The sequence below is a fragment of the Aristolochia californica genome, unplaced genomic scaffold (assembly GCF_029961685.1).
Source record: "Aristolochia californica isolate CCGP_79_NKW_82.1479 unplaced genomic scaffold, dmAriCali1.0.hap1 SCAF_5, whole genome shotgun sequence".
Taxonomy (NCBI): domain Eukaryota; kingdom Viridiplantae; phylum Streptophyta; class Magnoliopsida; order Piperales; family Aristolochiaceae; genus Aristolochia; species Aristolochia californica.
Window position 1 is genome coordinate 38,529,220 of NW_027182214.1, and position 15,600 is coordinate 38,544,819.

The 15,600-nt window shown below is 36.9% G+C and overlaps 1 protein-coding gene across 1 annotated transcript; it reads right to left on the reverse strand.

Annotated features, from left to right (window-relative positions):
* Positions 1–11,645: 11,645 nt before the first annotated feature.
* LOC137966664 (uncharacterized) lies at positions 11,646–14,771 on the reverse strand. Its single transcript, XM_068813351.1, has 4 exons — positions 14,594–14,771; positions 14,358–14,463; positions 12,140–12,264; positions 11,646–12,052 (listed from the first exon to the last, which is right to left on the reverse strand). Exons 1-3 carry the CDS (start codon positions 14,703–14,705, stop codon positions 12,186–12,188), a joined length of 297 nt encoding a protein of 98 aa, XP_068669452.1. The 5' UTR covers positions 14,706–14,771; the 3' UTR covers positions 11,646–12,052; positions 12,140–12,185.
* Between the last annotated feature and the right edge of the window lie 829 nt (positions 14,772–15,600).

The window sequence follows — 15,600 nt, forward strand, 5'->3', positions numbered from 1 at the left end:
ATTTTAGTAAAGAATGTTGGGCAATTTGCTGAACATAGACTTGTTCCAAAAATGAAAACTATGCCTGCAGGGTAGTTGTTCTCAGTCGAGCAAGTCAGTTCGATGAGGCGCTTGAGCTTAGTGACCAGTTCACTCCAAACTCTACCAACAAACAGAAGATGTGGACTAGTATGATTGCTGGATATTTACAGGACAGACACCCAAGCCATGGGCTGAAGCTGTTTAGGGAGACAGAGAAGTTAGGTTGGCCTCTCCTGCCCAACCAAGTAATTGTTGGCATGACATGCAGAGATCGGGTAACATGGAACTCTATGCACACTGCATATGAACAGCATGCTGATCCAATAGCTGCACAAATTTCTTATGGTGTTGCTGTCATAGAGAGAATGGTTGGGTTGAGTGCTAGATTTACTTTTGTGTTTCATAGTGATGAAATTTCTGAATTTGAGGAACACTTGAAAATTTTTAAGTTGTGGGATATTGTCCTTTTGACTGCTGTCTACAAACCAGTGCTGCCCATACATTCAATTCTGGCAGAGTATGAAATTGTGAACTTGTGTGGTGCACATATTTCTCTAAGTACCTTGACAGCATGGGGGCGCAACAACCAACACTGTTTTCCCACCCAACAAATTTATACTGATCCATGCACTCCAAATACTCAGCACCAAGATTCTCTATTTATGTTTGAAGGACAATTAACAGTTGAAACAGAGCCAAAGAATTTTGGTCCTGATGCTGCTTCTGCAATGCTGGCAGAATTGGTAAATACTATGCAAGAAATCAATGGTTTGTAGGACCTTGCTTCTGTCATTGAAACTTCACTACAGGACATTGGTGCTGGCCTAAAGAAGCCACCTCCAGCCTCAAAAGAGGTGGGTGCAAGGCTTCTAGTCATCACAGTCACACATGAAATCTTAGTGAAGCTAGGGATGGAGACAGAATGTGCAGTTTGTAGGGAGAACTTGGTTATAGATGACAAGATGCAGGAATTGCCTTGCAAGTATTTATTTCACCCAAATTGCCTCAAGTCATGGCTGGATGAGCATACTTCGTGCCTTATCTACAGGCATGAGCTACAAACAGATGACCATGCATATGAGAGCTTGAAATCGTGTGAAAAGGAGGCCGAAGACAAAAGGACAGGAGCAGCACATAGACTCCGAGGTAGAGTAGAATAAAAAAAAAATATTTTTCAGAGGAAACTTTCTACCAATAAGGGGAACAAGTGAAGGGTTTTGGGTTCTCCTTAACAAACCTAGGGTTTTCAAGCTTCCCTTAAGGCTTGATTCTTCTCTTCTCTTCTTCTTATCTATGAATCACCATGTGAGATCTGGGACCATAACACACTCCACTACAAATACTTCATTGAAATTAGGGAGTTGCAGAATTGGGGAGGTCGCAAGTCCTTTTTTAAGAACATGAAAGGAATGTGATGCTGTGTCACTCCAAGTGAAGGAATTTTTCTTGAGGAGATTGGTCAATGGTGTTGCCAATTGCCCGTAAGTCTTGATGAATTTTCTATAGTATCCTGCAAACCCCAAAAACCCTCTCAAAGTTGAAATAGTGTGAGGTTGTGGCCATTCGGAGATGGCTTGAATCTTTTCGGAATCCATGGTCATTCCTACCTCAAAAATAACATGGCCGAGATAGGCCACTTGGGGCTTGGCAAAGGAGCATTTAATTGTTTTAAATAAAGCTGATGTGTCCAGAGTAATTGAAATATAATCCGTAAATCCTCTAAATGTTAGTTCCATGACTTGTTGTAGATCAATATATCATCAAAGAATACTAGCACAAATTTGCAGAGAGAGTCTCAGAATACCTCGTTCATTAAGGCCTGTAAGGTGGATGGGGCATTGGACAACCCAAATGGCATTACCACAAACTCAAAATGCATGTGATGAGTGTGGAAGGTTGTTTTCTTGATATCTGGAGGATGCATTCTACTTTGATGGTACCCCTATCGCAAGTCTAATTTTTTTAAAACCCGTGAGCCATGCAATTCATTCAGGAGCTCATCCACCACTGGTATATGGAACTTATCCTTGACAGTTTTTTCATTCAATTCTCTATAGTCCAAACAAAATCTCCATGTGCCATCATGTTTCTTAAATAGAAGGACTGGTGAAGAGAATGGGGAATGGCTGCTCCGGATAAGGCCTTGTTTTCAACATTACTCGACACTATCACTCGATTTCATCTTTCTGGAGGTGTGGATACTGGTAAGGTCTAACAACCACCACATGTGAACCTGGTGTCACAACTCCTCAACGGTGGCAGCCCTGAAGGCTCCTAAAATAATTCTATAAACTCGTCCAATAACTTCTCTAAAATGCTACTCGGTGGGTCTTGTTTGTGGCATAGGTTTATTTGATGGCCCATGTCAGCTTGTTTGTCCAGTAACAACACTTGGCATCCTCCAGACACAATACTCATAGTTAAGGCAGAAAAATCCCACAAAATTGGGCCCAAGGTTTGCAACTATTTGATTCCTAGTACCATATCAAAACCAGCTAATGGTATGACAAAAACTTGAGTAGTAAATTGAGTGGTACCAATCAAAAATTTTACCGCCTTGTTGACCCCATAGCTAGGGACTTTGTCTCCATTGTCAACTAAAACCTAGATGATTGGGTGAGGTTGGATCTCAAGTTGGAGATGTTTAGTAATCTTCATGCTTAAGAAGTTGTGTGTACTTCTCGATTCCACTAACCCCACTAGAGGTTGTTCTTGCACCATTGCCTGCACTTGAATTTTTTTGGCTGATTTATGTCCAGTAATGGCATTCAAAGAAATTGTGGGTTCGTCCTCCTCTTGTGGTCCTTCACTCGTGTCCTCTTCTTCCAATGTACCTAACTCCAACCAGAATTTTTTTTACATTGGTGATCTGCCGTGTAAGGTTCATCGCAATTATAACATAAGTTCCTTGCCCTTCGCTTAGCCATTTCAAATTTGTTTAATTTTCGGATATATGGGGATGTTGGGTTGTTGTTCTTTGTATATGTTGTCAAACCATTAATCAGAGTATTTTTGTGGCGGCACTATTGGGAATGATAGCGGAGGCGAAATGTTTCTCCCCTTCCTGCCAACTAGGCGAATTGGTCCTCCCCCCTTACCAACCAGTCCTATGATGTTGAATTTTCGGTTTTGCTTCCGTCGCTCGTGCTAAATTCATTGCTAGGCCCAAATCAGCAGGTGCGTGGAGCTCTACCTCCAATTTCAAAGATTCATTAAGGCCGGTTGTGAACAAACTTACATGTTGGTCCACTCTATCCATCCTACTTGCTTGAGCTAATTTTTCTTGAAACTGTTTTTGATAACTTTCCATGGACCCGGTCTGTCTTAGCAAAACCAAATCCCCTAATGGGTTGTTGTATGCATGCGGCCCAAATCGTATAGTGGATAGCTCCTTAAATTCTTCCCAATCTACTACCAGTCTCTCCAATTCGACTTGATGTACCCATAGATGCGCTTTATCGAGCATGTGGAAGGCAGTCAAGCCCACCTTATCTAATTCTAATGTTCCTTGATTGGAAAAAAAAATTCACATCTATGTGACCAAATTAAGGGCTCGTCAGACCCAGTGAAGATGGGAAAATCTAATTTTGTGTACATGAGCACTGAACCTCCTCCCTAACTGAAACTTCCACCCTGTGTCGGTAAACCAGTGTGCCCAACGGACTGCTGCCCCAGCCTACTGTGCGAGTTGTCCCCCCCCCCCCCCTCCTTTGGTCTGGGGTGGATTTCTTTCATAAAAAATCACTGAAACTATATTGGTTAGTCTTTCCAACTATTGGCTGATATTTGCAAACTTCACCTCATTTTCGGCCTGTGCGTCCTGCACCCATACAACCATTTATCTCAGCTCGTCATTGCTATATGAATCCCCCATGTTACCCTGCTCTGATACCAAGTTGTTATGGTCCCTGGTCATAGAACTTGTAACACAACATTGTGGGAAAGAATCCAGTGCTAAGTCCTACGAATTAGAACAAGAAGAGAAGGAGATAGAGCAGGTTCATTGAAGGGAACCTGGACCCGTGGATTCGTTGAGGAGAACTCCAACCCTAGAGCTCGTTGGGGAGAACTCCAAATCCATGGTTTAGGCAGAATCAAGACTTGTCTCTTTCCATTCCATTTTCCCTCCAAATAGTGTTCACGCCACCAAGAGTTCAAGAGGAAAAATTACAAATATGCCCCTATAGATATACTACTACTAAACTGAATTATAAAATAAATAAAAATCAAATAACTCAATGAGTCCATGACTCAGCCACGACGCCTCTGCATGACTCAGTCTAGTATTGAGTCCACAACAGATGTTAACAAAAATTTCAAATGCATTAACCCCCATGCATAGTTGCTGTTAACAAATTATGACATTTGAATAGGTAAGTCATTCCATTAGCACTCTTCTACCACTATTACTTCCCTCCATGATCATTTTGTCAAATTTTATAATACAATATTATTACATGATATTCAGCATATGCCACACCCATGGCTCCATAAACTACAACAACCCTTCTATTTATATACCCGTTATAGTTACTATTCATCTTTTAGGAAACCATAATTAGCAAATGAAAGAAAAAAAATACAACCATGGATTAGAAGAAGGTATCTAGGAAGTTGTAATTGAAAATAAAACATCTAAATATACATAACTAAGCTTGCAAAAACTCAACACTAAGTCCACCCTAACATTTATTCTAGGCAAGTGAAAATAAAAAAATCTTATTTGTGCAAGTACAAGCATATTTGCATTTTCATATAGTTCATCCCAACATTTATTTTATGTAATAGAACTTAATCAAATTTAGAATGATCAGTAACATTAACTAGCTCACGAGATATGATAGAAATGTGATAAATTGTGTAGAGTATACAAACAAGATGACAAAATAAGCTAGTCGGATGAATAACAAATGCACTACTCAATTAAAATTGATTTCATTGAGTTGCTTGACTACCCAACCAATTCATACAAGCTACCAGAGGTTCAGTCTATTATAACACAACATCAGTTGACCGAGTGTTGACTCCCTTCTTGATTTTGATGGTAATAAAACTTAATTGAGCCGACAATTACAAATCTAGTATTTCAGATACTCTTCCTTCAAGAGACATCAATTTCAAAGTCTAAAGCATTGAATCAAGACAAGCTTCTCAAAAACCTCAAGCCTCGTGAGATGTCAAAAACTCTTGAAAAAACACCTTTAGAAGATGAAGAAAAATTGAAGACAAGAGTTTTAGAAATCACTGAAAATTTTCAAAAAATGAGTCTATGTAAGAGGGCAGTCCACTCCATCCAAAACTTGAGATACAATGCAAACTTGGAGCTTTAGGACATATTTTGCATTTAAACATGTTTCACAAATACATACATTTCATATTAGAATCACTTAGAATCATTAATTCTCATGGTTTAAAAGTCAATAAGATGAACTGACACTGGAATGATTGATCAACATCTATTAATAGTCGATCAGTCAGAAGTGCACACGCCAAAAAAATAAAGCATGACCAATCAACCAAAGTCGATTGATCGATCATCCAGAACATGGATAATCCGTGCTATAAGCCATGATCGATCAATATTATCCACTCAAAGAAAATTCTTGTTAATTGATCCATCAATCTATGAGACTGATCGATCATACAAAACTTTGTTAGTCAAGGACATAAAGTACGATTGATCATAGCAAAGTCATTGATTGATCATACTTGCAATGCATTGCTAGAGGGAGTTTCAATTGATCGATCAACTTAAAATGCCAGACCCAATGGGAAGATATTCATCAACCATACCATCGATCAATCAATCATATTCTGAAGAAAAAAAATTTGTTACAGACGATTGATAGATCATCCATTTTATACTGATCAATCAATGTAAACTCAACTTTTTGAAAACGGGCAAAAAAATGGCTAGTTTGGGAAAATTATAAATACCCCACCAAACCTCTCATTGAGAAGTTAATGAGCCTTTATTGGTATATCTATAAGCATTTACTCTTAGTTCCTTGAAATTTTTTCTAAAGTGCATTTTTGAAATAGAGTGAGCCAAACCTCTAGAAAAATCCTCTTTTTTCATATCACCATTGCACACATCTTAGACAAGCTCCAACATCTTTGATTGTGCTACAAAGGCTGGAGGCTTGGATCTCTTGAAGGAGAAGGTTTCTCTCCAATTGATAAAGGTGTAAGTTTTACCTTTCTTTTGTATTTATTTTTTGAGATAGGTTTATCCAAAACCAGATTAAATCTGGATAGAGAGGGATTTATTAGACCTAGAATCTAGCTAATCTCTTGGGGAGATTGATTTTTAAATCATGTACTTGACCATACAAGTGGTATAAAGATAGCCAAAATATCTTTTATGAAAATTCCAACAAATAGAGTTTGATTAGTGGAATTTCCCAAGCACGGATTTTTGGGCGGTGAATACCAATAGGGGAACATCGATAACTAATATTTGGTGTCAAATCTTGTGTTATGTGAATTTTCTACGCTTTAATCTGAATATTTTCATGATTTATTATTCCAAGGCCTAAATCTTTTAAACTTGTTCTCAATTTAGCCCCCTCTTGAGAAGCTACCTAGGCCAACAACATCTAGGTAATTGGAGGGTCTAAAAGAGTAGCACTAGTTAAAAAGAGTAGCAAAGTTGGGATATACCACTTAGTAGGGGTAAAAAAGTGATCATAAATTCATTTAGAATAGCTTTGGGTTGGGCATGTGTAATGCATAAAAGTAAAAAAGTAAATGCCATTTAAAATCATTTTAATAAGAATGAAGTAATTTTTTTTGGTTCATCATCTAGTTTAAACTTATCCTAGAAAGACAGGAACATTTGTCTCTTGGTTCATTTGGTCTGTCTTCTAACACATTATGAATTCACTAGCTTTCTAGTGGCTATAGGTTTCCCACCTTCACAACAAAACTGAAGAGTAAACACCTCACCTGAATAAGTTATTTTGACCTATCTTACAAGTTCCTTGGCTCCTCATATTATACATAACTTATTTACCAAGAGGACACTTTGTTACCGGTTAAGTCATTATTTAGTCACTAGCTTTCGATTTAGCAACAATTGCTATTTTGATTTATGTACAAAGCATTTCTTGTTGGGCTCCTAGTTGCATCGGCCCATATAGCCAGGGATACTCATGCATAACTCAATCTCTTTAAGTAAGAGATCATTTATCAAGTGTTATATGTGTGTGAGCTCATTTATTTTCATTGTTTTCTAGGCAACTTTACATAAAGGAGAAGTCATATGGCTGGGCAGCTTGGACTAGATCCACCTACAATAGTGCTTTGCTTTGGTGGTCCTACTTAAAAAGATGGAGCAAGTGCTAGAAAATTTTCAAGTAGTGTCCAATTGCTTCAACTACTCTCTAGATACCTCAAATATTGTGTTTGGAACACTATTTTGTTATTATAAACCAAAATTAGATTTATTTTAAAAAATAAAATAAATAAAATAAATAATAATAATAATAATAATAATAATAATAATAAAAGAATCATAAATATCGAGCGCTTGAACACGCCCAGGGAGATGTGTTGATAAGGAAAAAATGACTTTAATGAATTGGTGCTTAGAATGTGAATAGACCCAATCACAACCAATCCAAGTTTTCCTACGGCTCATCCATCATCCAATCACACCAATAGGTGTCAGGTTTGGATGCATTGCAAGCACCAACATATTCAAAGGCACCAACATATAAGAAGGCAATCTCCATTATAAAAAAAGGCACTTGGATAGCAAATATTTTTTTTGTTTTGAATAGAAAATGTGGATTGCTTACTTTATTTTCGAGGACAGGTTTTGGATTAGAACAAACAAAGTTATTTATTAATGATTTGTTATTTCTATGTTATATTATTTTTTCGTAGAAGAATATGACAACAATAGTAATTGGACAATAAGCATGATGTAGAGGCAGAAGTATGGCTATTTGACAGAGAAGAGGTGACAAACAAGATCATCGAAGAGGAAATTAGACAAAACAGAAATTTTAAGGTAAAACTTATTTATTAATGAGGATGGACTAAGGATTTTATCAATAGAAGAAAGATATAGAAAAGAGATTTTTTTAGTGGTGCCTATTGTGACTAAAGGATGTTTCATTTTAGGATGCCATATCACAGATAAATCAGTTTACCCACTCAAATATGTTCGTTTAAGTTGTTATCAAATAGCAAATTTCATAAATCACTTATGACAACCAAAAGAATCATTTGACATTTGATAAGTTGATGAGTTAGATGAACTATAAGTTGGCATCACATATCTGCACAATGTATGCTATACACAAGTTCAAACAAAATGCAATATGATGGTGAGTTACTTTTCTAAAGTTGACATAAATCTTCGTAAATATGGAAGTTATGGAAATATTTTCCACCGGGAGTAGCAATGCAATGCTTTTAGGCTACAATTAGCAACTGCACCTTTAGAAATAAAATATTGACCGTTCACAAGTTGAATACTTTTGGCACCAAAACTACAATACTCTATGATGGTCCTGGGTTACGTACCTATGCCTTCCGCTCCTAGCAGGCCGGTCATTTGGGTAGTATTCGCTAGGTGTTTATCATTTGGTATTAGAACGGGCTCCCACGTCGCGAGTTCGAATCCCGGAGGGGGCGTCCTAGAGGCCAGATTAAAATTACTGGTAGGTTGTGTGTGTTAATCCTGGTCTGGCCAGTGTCGCTAGAGTGGGCCTTCGCTAGAGTGGGCCACCGTGGACGTCGGCTCGTGAAGGTGGGGTGTGATATTATGGTCCTGGGTTAAGTACCTATGCTTTCCGCTCTTAACAGGCCGATCTTTTAGGTAGTATTGGCTAGGTGTTTATCATACTCCAACCAATCTTATGGAATTTTGTGATACATTATAACACTTAACCGCCTCTTATGGAATTTTCTTTTCCATTATAACAACTACCTATTCCTCCAAAATTTCACGTGTTGACTAACCTATGCAAAAGGTGTAACATATGATCATCAAAGTAATGGAAGAGCCACCTTAGATTGCAATAGAGTAAAAATATCTAGTGATTATATTCCACAAGAAAAAATTAATGGCCCCTTTGTATCTTGACAACTAAAAAGAGATTGACTTGACTAAAACATTGCTTCTACTTTTACTCATCACAACATATAAACAACAAAACAAAGGCATAAAGTCCCAAGTCCTCTTTTGTCAAGGAATTACAATTTGAATTTGAGTATGAAGAGAAAATGATAAGAACAAAATAAATGATACTTTCAAAAACCACAATGCTAGACATCCTCAAGCATCCACCACTTTGACTTAATTGCTTTGGTTAAATGAATTGAAAAGGAATCCATACTTCTCTTGTTAAATACATGAATTATAGTTGGTAAGAAGCTACATACTACTTTAAAGCAAGGACTTCAATAATATAATTCACCAAGAGCAACTGTGGTTAAATGAATCGATTGGCTTTTAGAAGATTTTCAATTGCTAGTGAACGTTAGAAAAAACTAGTATTGAGTCAATGAACATCACCGAAATAAAAATGCAAGTGGAAGGAAGACGCACACATAAGCAATTAGAACTGGGGTGATTTGGTTTGTGGATTGGGCGACTTGGTTGTCAATTAGGAAGTTAGGTTTTGCAATCATGAAAGGTTCCATCAATCTAATGGACAGGTTTGGGGAATTTTGGGGATCATTTTTTCTTTATTTGAAACTTAAATTGAAATGGATTTGCCAAGAAAATGATATGTTTATCTACAAAATATGTCCAAAGAGTGGTGATTCTAGGGAGGTATGTTTAATTATTTTGTTTGCTGACTATTGAGCTTTTAATAAAACTGGGTTGGTCCACTGCAAGTCTTGTCTTTGCAACTTGCACGAGTTGCATTGTGTTATCTTTGTGTTGAAGACAAGGCTGAGGGGAGGCTAAATACAAGGATTGAGCACTGGTTTTGCTCCTAACCAAGCCTAGACCAAGGGAGAGAATCAATACTCAAAACAATGATGGTATTTTGCATATGAGAGAAAGAGAAGAGAGGGAAAGAGGGGGGAGGGAGAAGAGAGGGAGAGAAGGAGAGGGAGGTACCTATAGATCGACGAGTGTATTGGCACAACTAATGGAGGGAACGGAGCTTTCTCTGGCTTGTCGATTGAGGAGGTTGTAGGACAATGTCTGACATCTCAAATCACTCTTGATAAAATTCTCTTTAATTTCTCTTTCTTTTATTTTTCTCTACAAATTTCATTCTTTTTTAGATAAAATGCCTTAACTAAGAAAGAAAGTAAGTTTCTCGTTCATTTTCTTTTCTCTTTGAAATTCTTCATTGCCAAACACTAGAAAATGACCTTTTCTCCCCTGTTTTTTTATTTTCTTTTCTTTTTTTTTCTCTGTGGTTTTCGAACATTCTCTAAGATTGGGGTGAAATTATCATCTCTAACGCATTCTAGAGGTTTAAAGAGAATTATACAATAACTACACCTAATGTTTTCGTTGTGAAAGAATAATATAGGTAAACATAGTCAAAATAAAATTTGAAAACTTACCCTTAATTATCACAACACAAAAATTATAGTTGAACTTAGTTAAATATGTTTATTACTATATCAGAGAGAGAAAGATAAGCAGGAAGTGCCCATTTACTACTTAAATCTATGTAAGTGTGAGAGAGAAAGAGAGATGAAGGGTCCTTCTCCTTCCCCTGTTTGGAAGGCCTCACTTCTTGCTTTTGCTTTTGCTTTTGCTTTTGCCTTGTACTTCACTGATAACCGTCATATTTCTCCTTAACTGGGATATCTTTAAGTGTGAGAGAGAAAGAGAGATGAAGGGTCCTTCTCTTTTCCCATCTCCTCTCTTCCCCCTGTTTTTTTTTTTTTTTTATCTAAAACAAACACAAACAGAGGAAAGTAGCGCACAACTAGAGAAGCACAATAAAAAGAAAGAGAAAGAGACTAACTTGTGAGAGGACGTGGACAAAAGAGAACAGAGAACAGAGAACAGACAGAAATCGACCAACACCTTAAATCCCATGTTTGTTTATCTATCCTCTCCCCACTTTTTGGTTTGCAATGGCGATTTTGATTTATCACTCATGCCGAATTTTTTTCTCGACGAAGAAGGACACGCTTAAAGAGGCTGAAAGAAAAGGTGGTGCTAAGATAGGTTACACATATTTCACACCAAATAGTTTTCCGTATTGGATCAGCCCTCTGTTCTGTTATCGTATCTTTATTTGTGATTTGTTAGCAAATGATTCTCGCAGATATCTTTGATCTGTTCTACTTTTTTCTCAAAGTGTCAGATATTAGATGCCCGTGAGAAGGAGGTGAGAGAACCAAAGATATCATCCACCTCGATCCATTCATCAATCAACAACAGCGGTTTCATTATAATACAGTACATAGATTTCTGATCTGACATTTCAAAGCCATCTAGATTAGATTATCACCGATGTCGTACTAGGGAGTTCATAGCTCGGGCACCTGTATCAATTCTCTTGTATAATATTGAACCAGAAAGCATAATTGTTGAATTTCTGTGATAATAAACTCAAACAACCGATTCCAATGGGAAAAATATTCTGTCAAAGGAAAAAAGAAAATGAAAAAGCACTTCATCTGTGGGAAAATTAATTTCTCTCTTAAATCCGGGATTTAATCTCTCTGTGCAAGGGATGAACTTCCAGTTCAACTTAAATCTATTAGATTAAACTTCCCTTTTAAGTACACAGGTAACTGCTACCTTGTTCAAGCTCCAAAACACTTTACATCACGAATGGTCAACTCTTGGAAGGATGATGACGACCAGATTCCAACTTGCTATCAACCCTAGCCCGATTTACTTTTCTGTTTACATCTGCCAAACTATAGTATTTTGTTTTTTTAAACATAAACTACAATATTAAATCAGAAGAGAAGAAACTAGAGCATTCCACGGCTATGGTGGATGTTATCGATATGCTTCAAGCTACAATCAAGCTAAAATTCTTGTCATGAACCTCTCAAATAATTCCTTTGACTTGCTGGAAAAATGAGACTAAGGAGAAAAGAGCAAAATTAAAAATTGAAGATTAAGATGAATATAAACCATACTTTTCTTACTCATATAGAGTATTAGACTTACCGTTTGGCATTGCCACTGTCAAGGAGTCCAGGGGCAGGAAAGCCCCTCAAGTGTGAAGATAGTTAGCTGCCATCAGCAATTCCAACGTCAACTCAGGTTCAATATGGAACTCAGTCTCTTTTCCACTGCAATAAGCGGCATCATATGAGAAGAAAATTATAAAACTTCTCTCTTCTGAATACAATTAATAACTCTTTAAGGAAAAAAGATTCAGAATAGCATTTGACGTTTCAATAAACCCCTACCTTTGGTTCATAATGTATCAGAAAACGAAATTGCCCAAAAAGCCATGAACCCCACAGGACTATTAAAACTATTCAGAAATAACTTCACTGAAGGCACATCAGTGAGATCATCAGACAACACCTACAGTTCAATGCTCTCGCTTGTTAATTTTTTTTTCTAAACTAGTGCCCAGATTAACTAAAATGACCACTAAAACATAGAGATAAATAACAAGTCCTCCAGCTCACATGTAACTGGTAAAAACTATATTAGGACAGACAGAAGGGCAGGTCCAAAAGGGTACTGGTGGGTGTCTTCATCAGGTTGAGAAGGAGAGACCACACCACTCTTTCCATTACAGGCAAATATGAGAAGAAAGTAGAGTGAAGCCCTGCATTGGTGTAAAAGAAGAGAGAGCAAAGAGAAGAGACCATCTCTGCCCGTCTTACATCTCCTTGTCATCCTCTTTTCAGCAAGGAGACCAGTAGGGCATCTGCCGATTCCCACCTCTCTCTTATCTACATCAAGGATCGCCTATGAGTTTGCTGAGTTCAATACCCTAGTTTTAGACCTTTATCTCATCTTAATTACGAATTTTAAAAGAAAAATTGCTATTCTTCCTCTCTAATCCCTAGTTCTTCAAGCTTGGTTTAGATTACCTAATCTTATGATTACAGCTAAAATGCAGAGATACTAGTTTTCTATTCTCTTAAAGGCAAGAAGGTAGCAAACTTGGTCTTTAAGATTTTTATGTACCATCTACGTCAAGGACCCCTCACACACCAGTTTCAGAGACTTCCTCTCATCATATATTTAGCTCTGCTATGATTTGATAAGAGTGCAGTTGGTCTTCACCTCTTTCACACTAAGGAAAAGATTTCCACTTTCAGAAGTAAAGCCCATTCAGAAATCTAAAATGATCACTTAATCTGTTTCTTAGTAGAGCACAACAATATCTTCACCAGTGTTAACAGATCATCAACCTAGAAAGGTTGTTGGTTCCGGTTTAACCGGTTCAACCACCACAAGGGAGGGGGTCCCTTGATCTCTGTCCCTTCTTCCTTCTGTCTACAGGGGAGAGCTCCTGCTGTATGCAGAGTGTCCGCACGGCGGTGAGCCACCAACATCCTCCCCTCCCACTTCTTTCTTTTCTTCTGAAAATACCCTCACCCATGCATAGACAAAAAGAAGAAGGGAGGGCTCCAATTCCCTCCATTGGCAGGGAAAAAAAAAGGCTCAAAAAGGATAAATTAGAGGGAAGACTAACATCAGAGATGAACATGTAGCACAAAAGAAATTTCTCCTTTTCTAGTGATTTTAGAAACATTGCTTAGTCTGCCTAACTACACATTATGTCCTCCTTTATCATTTTGTCAAAACTAATCCCTTAAGATGCATACAAACGTCAGCTCAAGATTTCTTATATATTATTCAACCAAGATTAGAACAAGAAGAGGAATACGTTTATGGCCTACAATGTAGTACATTTTCTAAGTTCAATAACTAGCACAATTCTCAACCAGGAGAACACTTGATAGGAAATAAGGGGATAGCTCACCCTACATTTTGAGCGATGAAAAGTCAGCTGCCTCACGCAGTGCACAGTGGTAAGTGTAACTGAATAAATTCCCTCGTACTTGCTAGGTGATATATTAGCATCTACAAGCTAAGACACATTTTAAAATTGTTTAAACGCAAATACTGACAAACATAAGTCATAAACGGACAGTAATCACTTAATCTGTTTCTTTCTCACTATGGTGTGATTGTTTTCTATGAGATTCTAGTTATACTTTCCGCGGTCACAATTAGATATTATGTAAATACCATCTAATACGAAGGTTGTCTGAAGGGTTTTTCTTGCCTAGTAAAAGCCTGCCATTCATTTCAAGAAATGAATTCGGTACGTCTGGATAAAAGCAGGAAAAAGACGAGATCATATCACAACTGAAGACAGAAAAAAAAATAATAATCATTCATTGAATTCGCCAACCTTGCAAATTGAAGAGACCAGTAGAAATACTGGCAGATCTTCTCAAGAATCGTCGTGCTTATCTCCGGAAATCTCACCTCTCGGTGCTGCGTTTCCGCAAAACTTCCTGATCGACCAAAAACGGATCTCGTCATCAAGAAAAGGTTTAACCCTAAATCTATTTCCCCCTAAGCACTAAACAAAAACATCTTTTTTGAGCAAAAAATCGAAAAATTTGACAGGCGGAAAGAGGATACCAGGAGAAGTTAACATGTTTCGAATTGTCTGCGAAACCATTGCAGCTTTCTTATCAATAATAAATTCAAACCCCTCCGCACTAATCAGCTTCACAGTTTCTTCTCTCTTCATGATTCGTAATCTTTTACAGGTCCTGAGAGACAACCTTCAGAAACTTTTCAAGAAATGGATGCTTATGATTGCGCTTGCCTTTCGATGAATCAATCCTCATTAATGCTATGGACTCGCATGACAGGGTCGTTAAAACTTGATCAAAAGTCAAACTGGTCCTGCACAGTTAAACACAAATCGGATAGGATATTAATTTTTTTATTTCTAAAACTTATAAAATAAATTATGAATAAATATGGATTATATGCAACGGTATTGTTTCAATATTTATCTTAAATATATATCTTATGACAAATAAGAATATGTTAAAATTTAATATATATAATAGAAATTTTAATTTTAAGTATTTATTCTATGATTAAGTCAACATGTTTTATGAATAAGTTTAGAATTTATTAACTTCTGTTAATCTAGGCAATTTAAATCAAATAAAATGAAAATAAGTTATTATTTTATATATAATAGATGTAGAGATGGACTTACTTCATATAAGGAGCATTTCACATTTTTGAATTCTATTTTGTACTCAATTGTAACTATCCTGGGGCATCTATAAAGTGGATAGACAAGTATGTTTTGATCCTATGGGTTTTGATTATGAGGGAGAGGAGGCTAGAGTTAGAGTGTCGTTTTATCTATTACCCGATATTCCATTTACCATTTTATCATAAGGATGAAAAAAAATGTTAAATTTCTGGAGAAAAATAATTTTTTGATTGTAAGTAAATTGATTACTTTGATCTTTTGTTTGTACAATAGGCAACCGTTAGACCAATGGTACAATCATGTTGATCTCCATTATTTCGTTGTAATAAAATGAGTAACTTGAAAATGTACTACTAGTGGTGTTATATTAGTATGTTTTAAACACTCTAAAATGACCAAATATTACGAA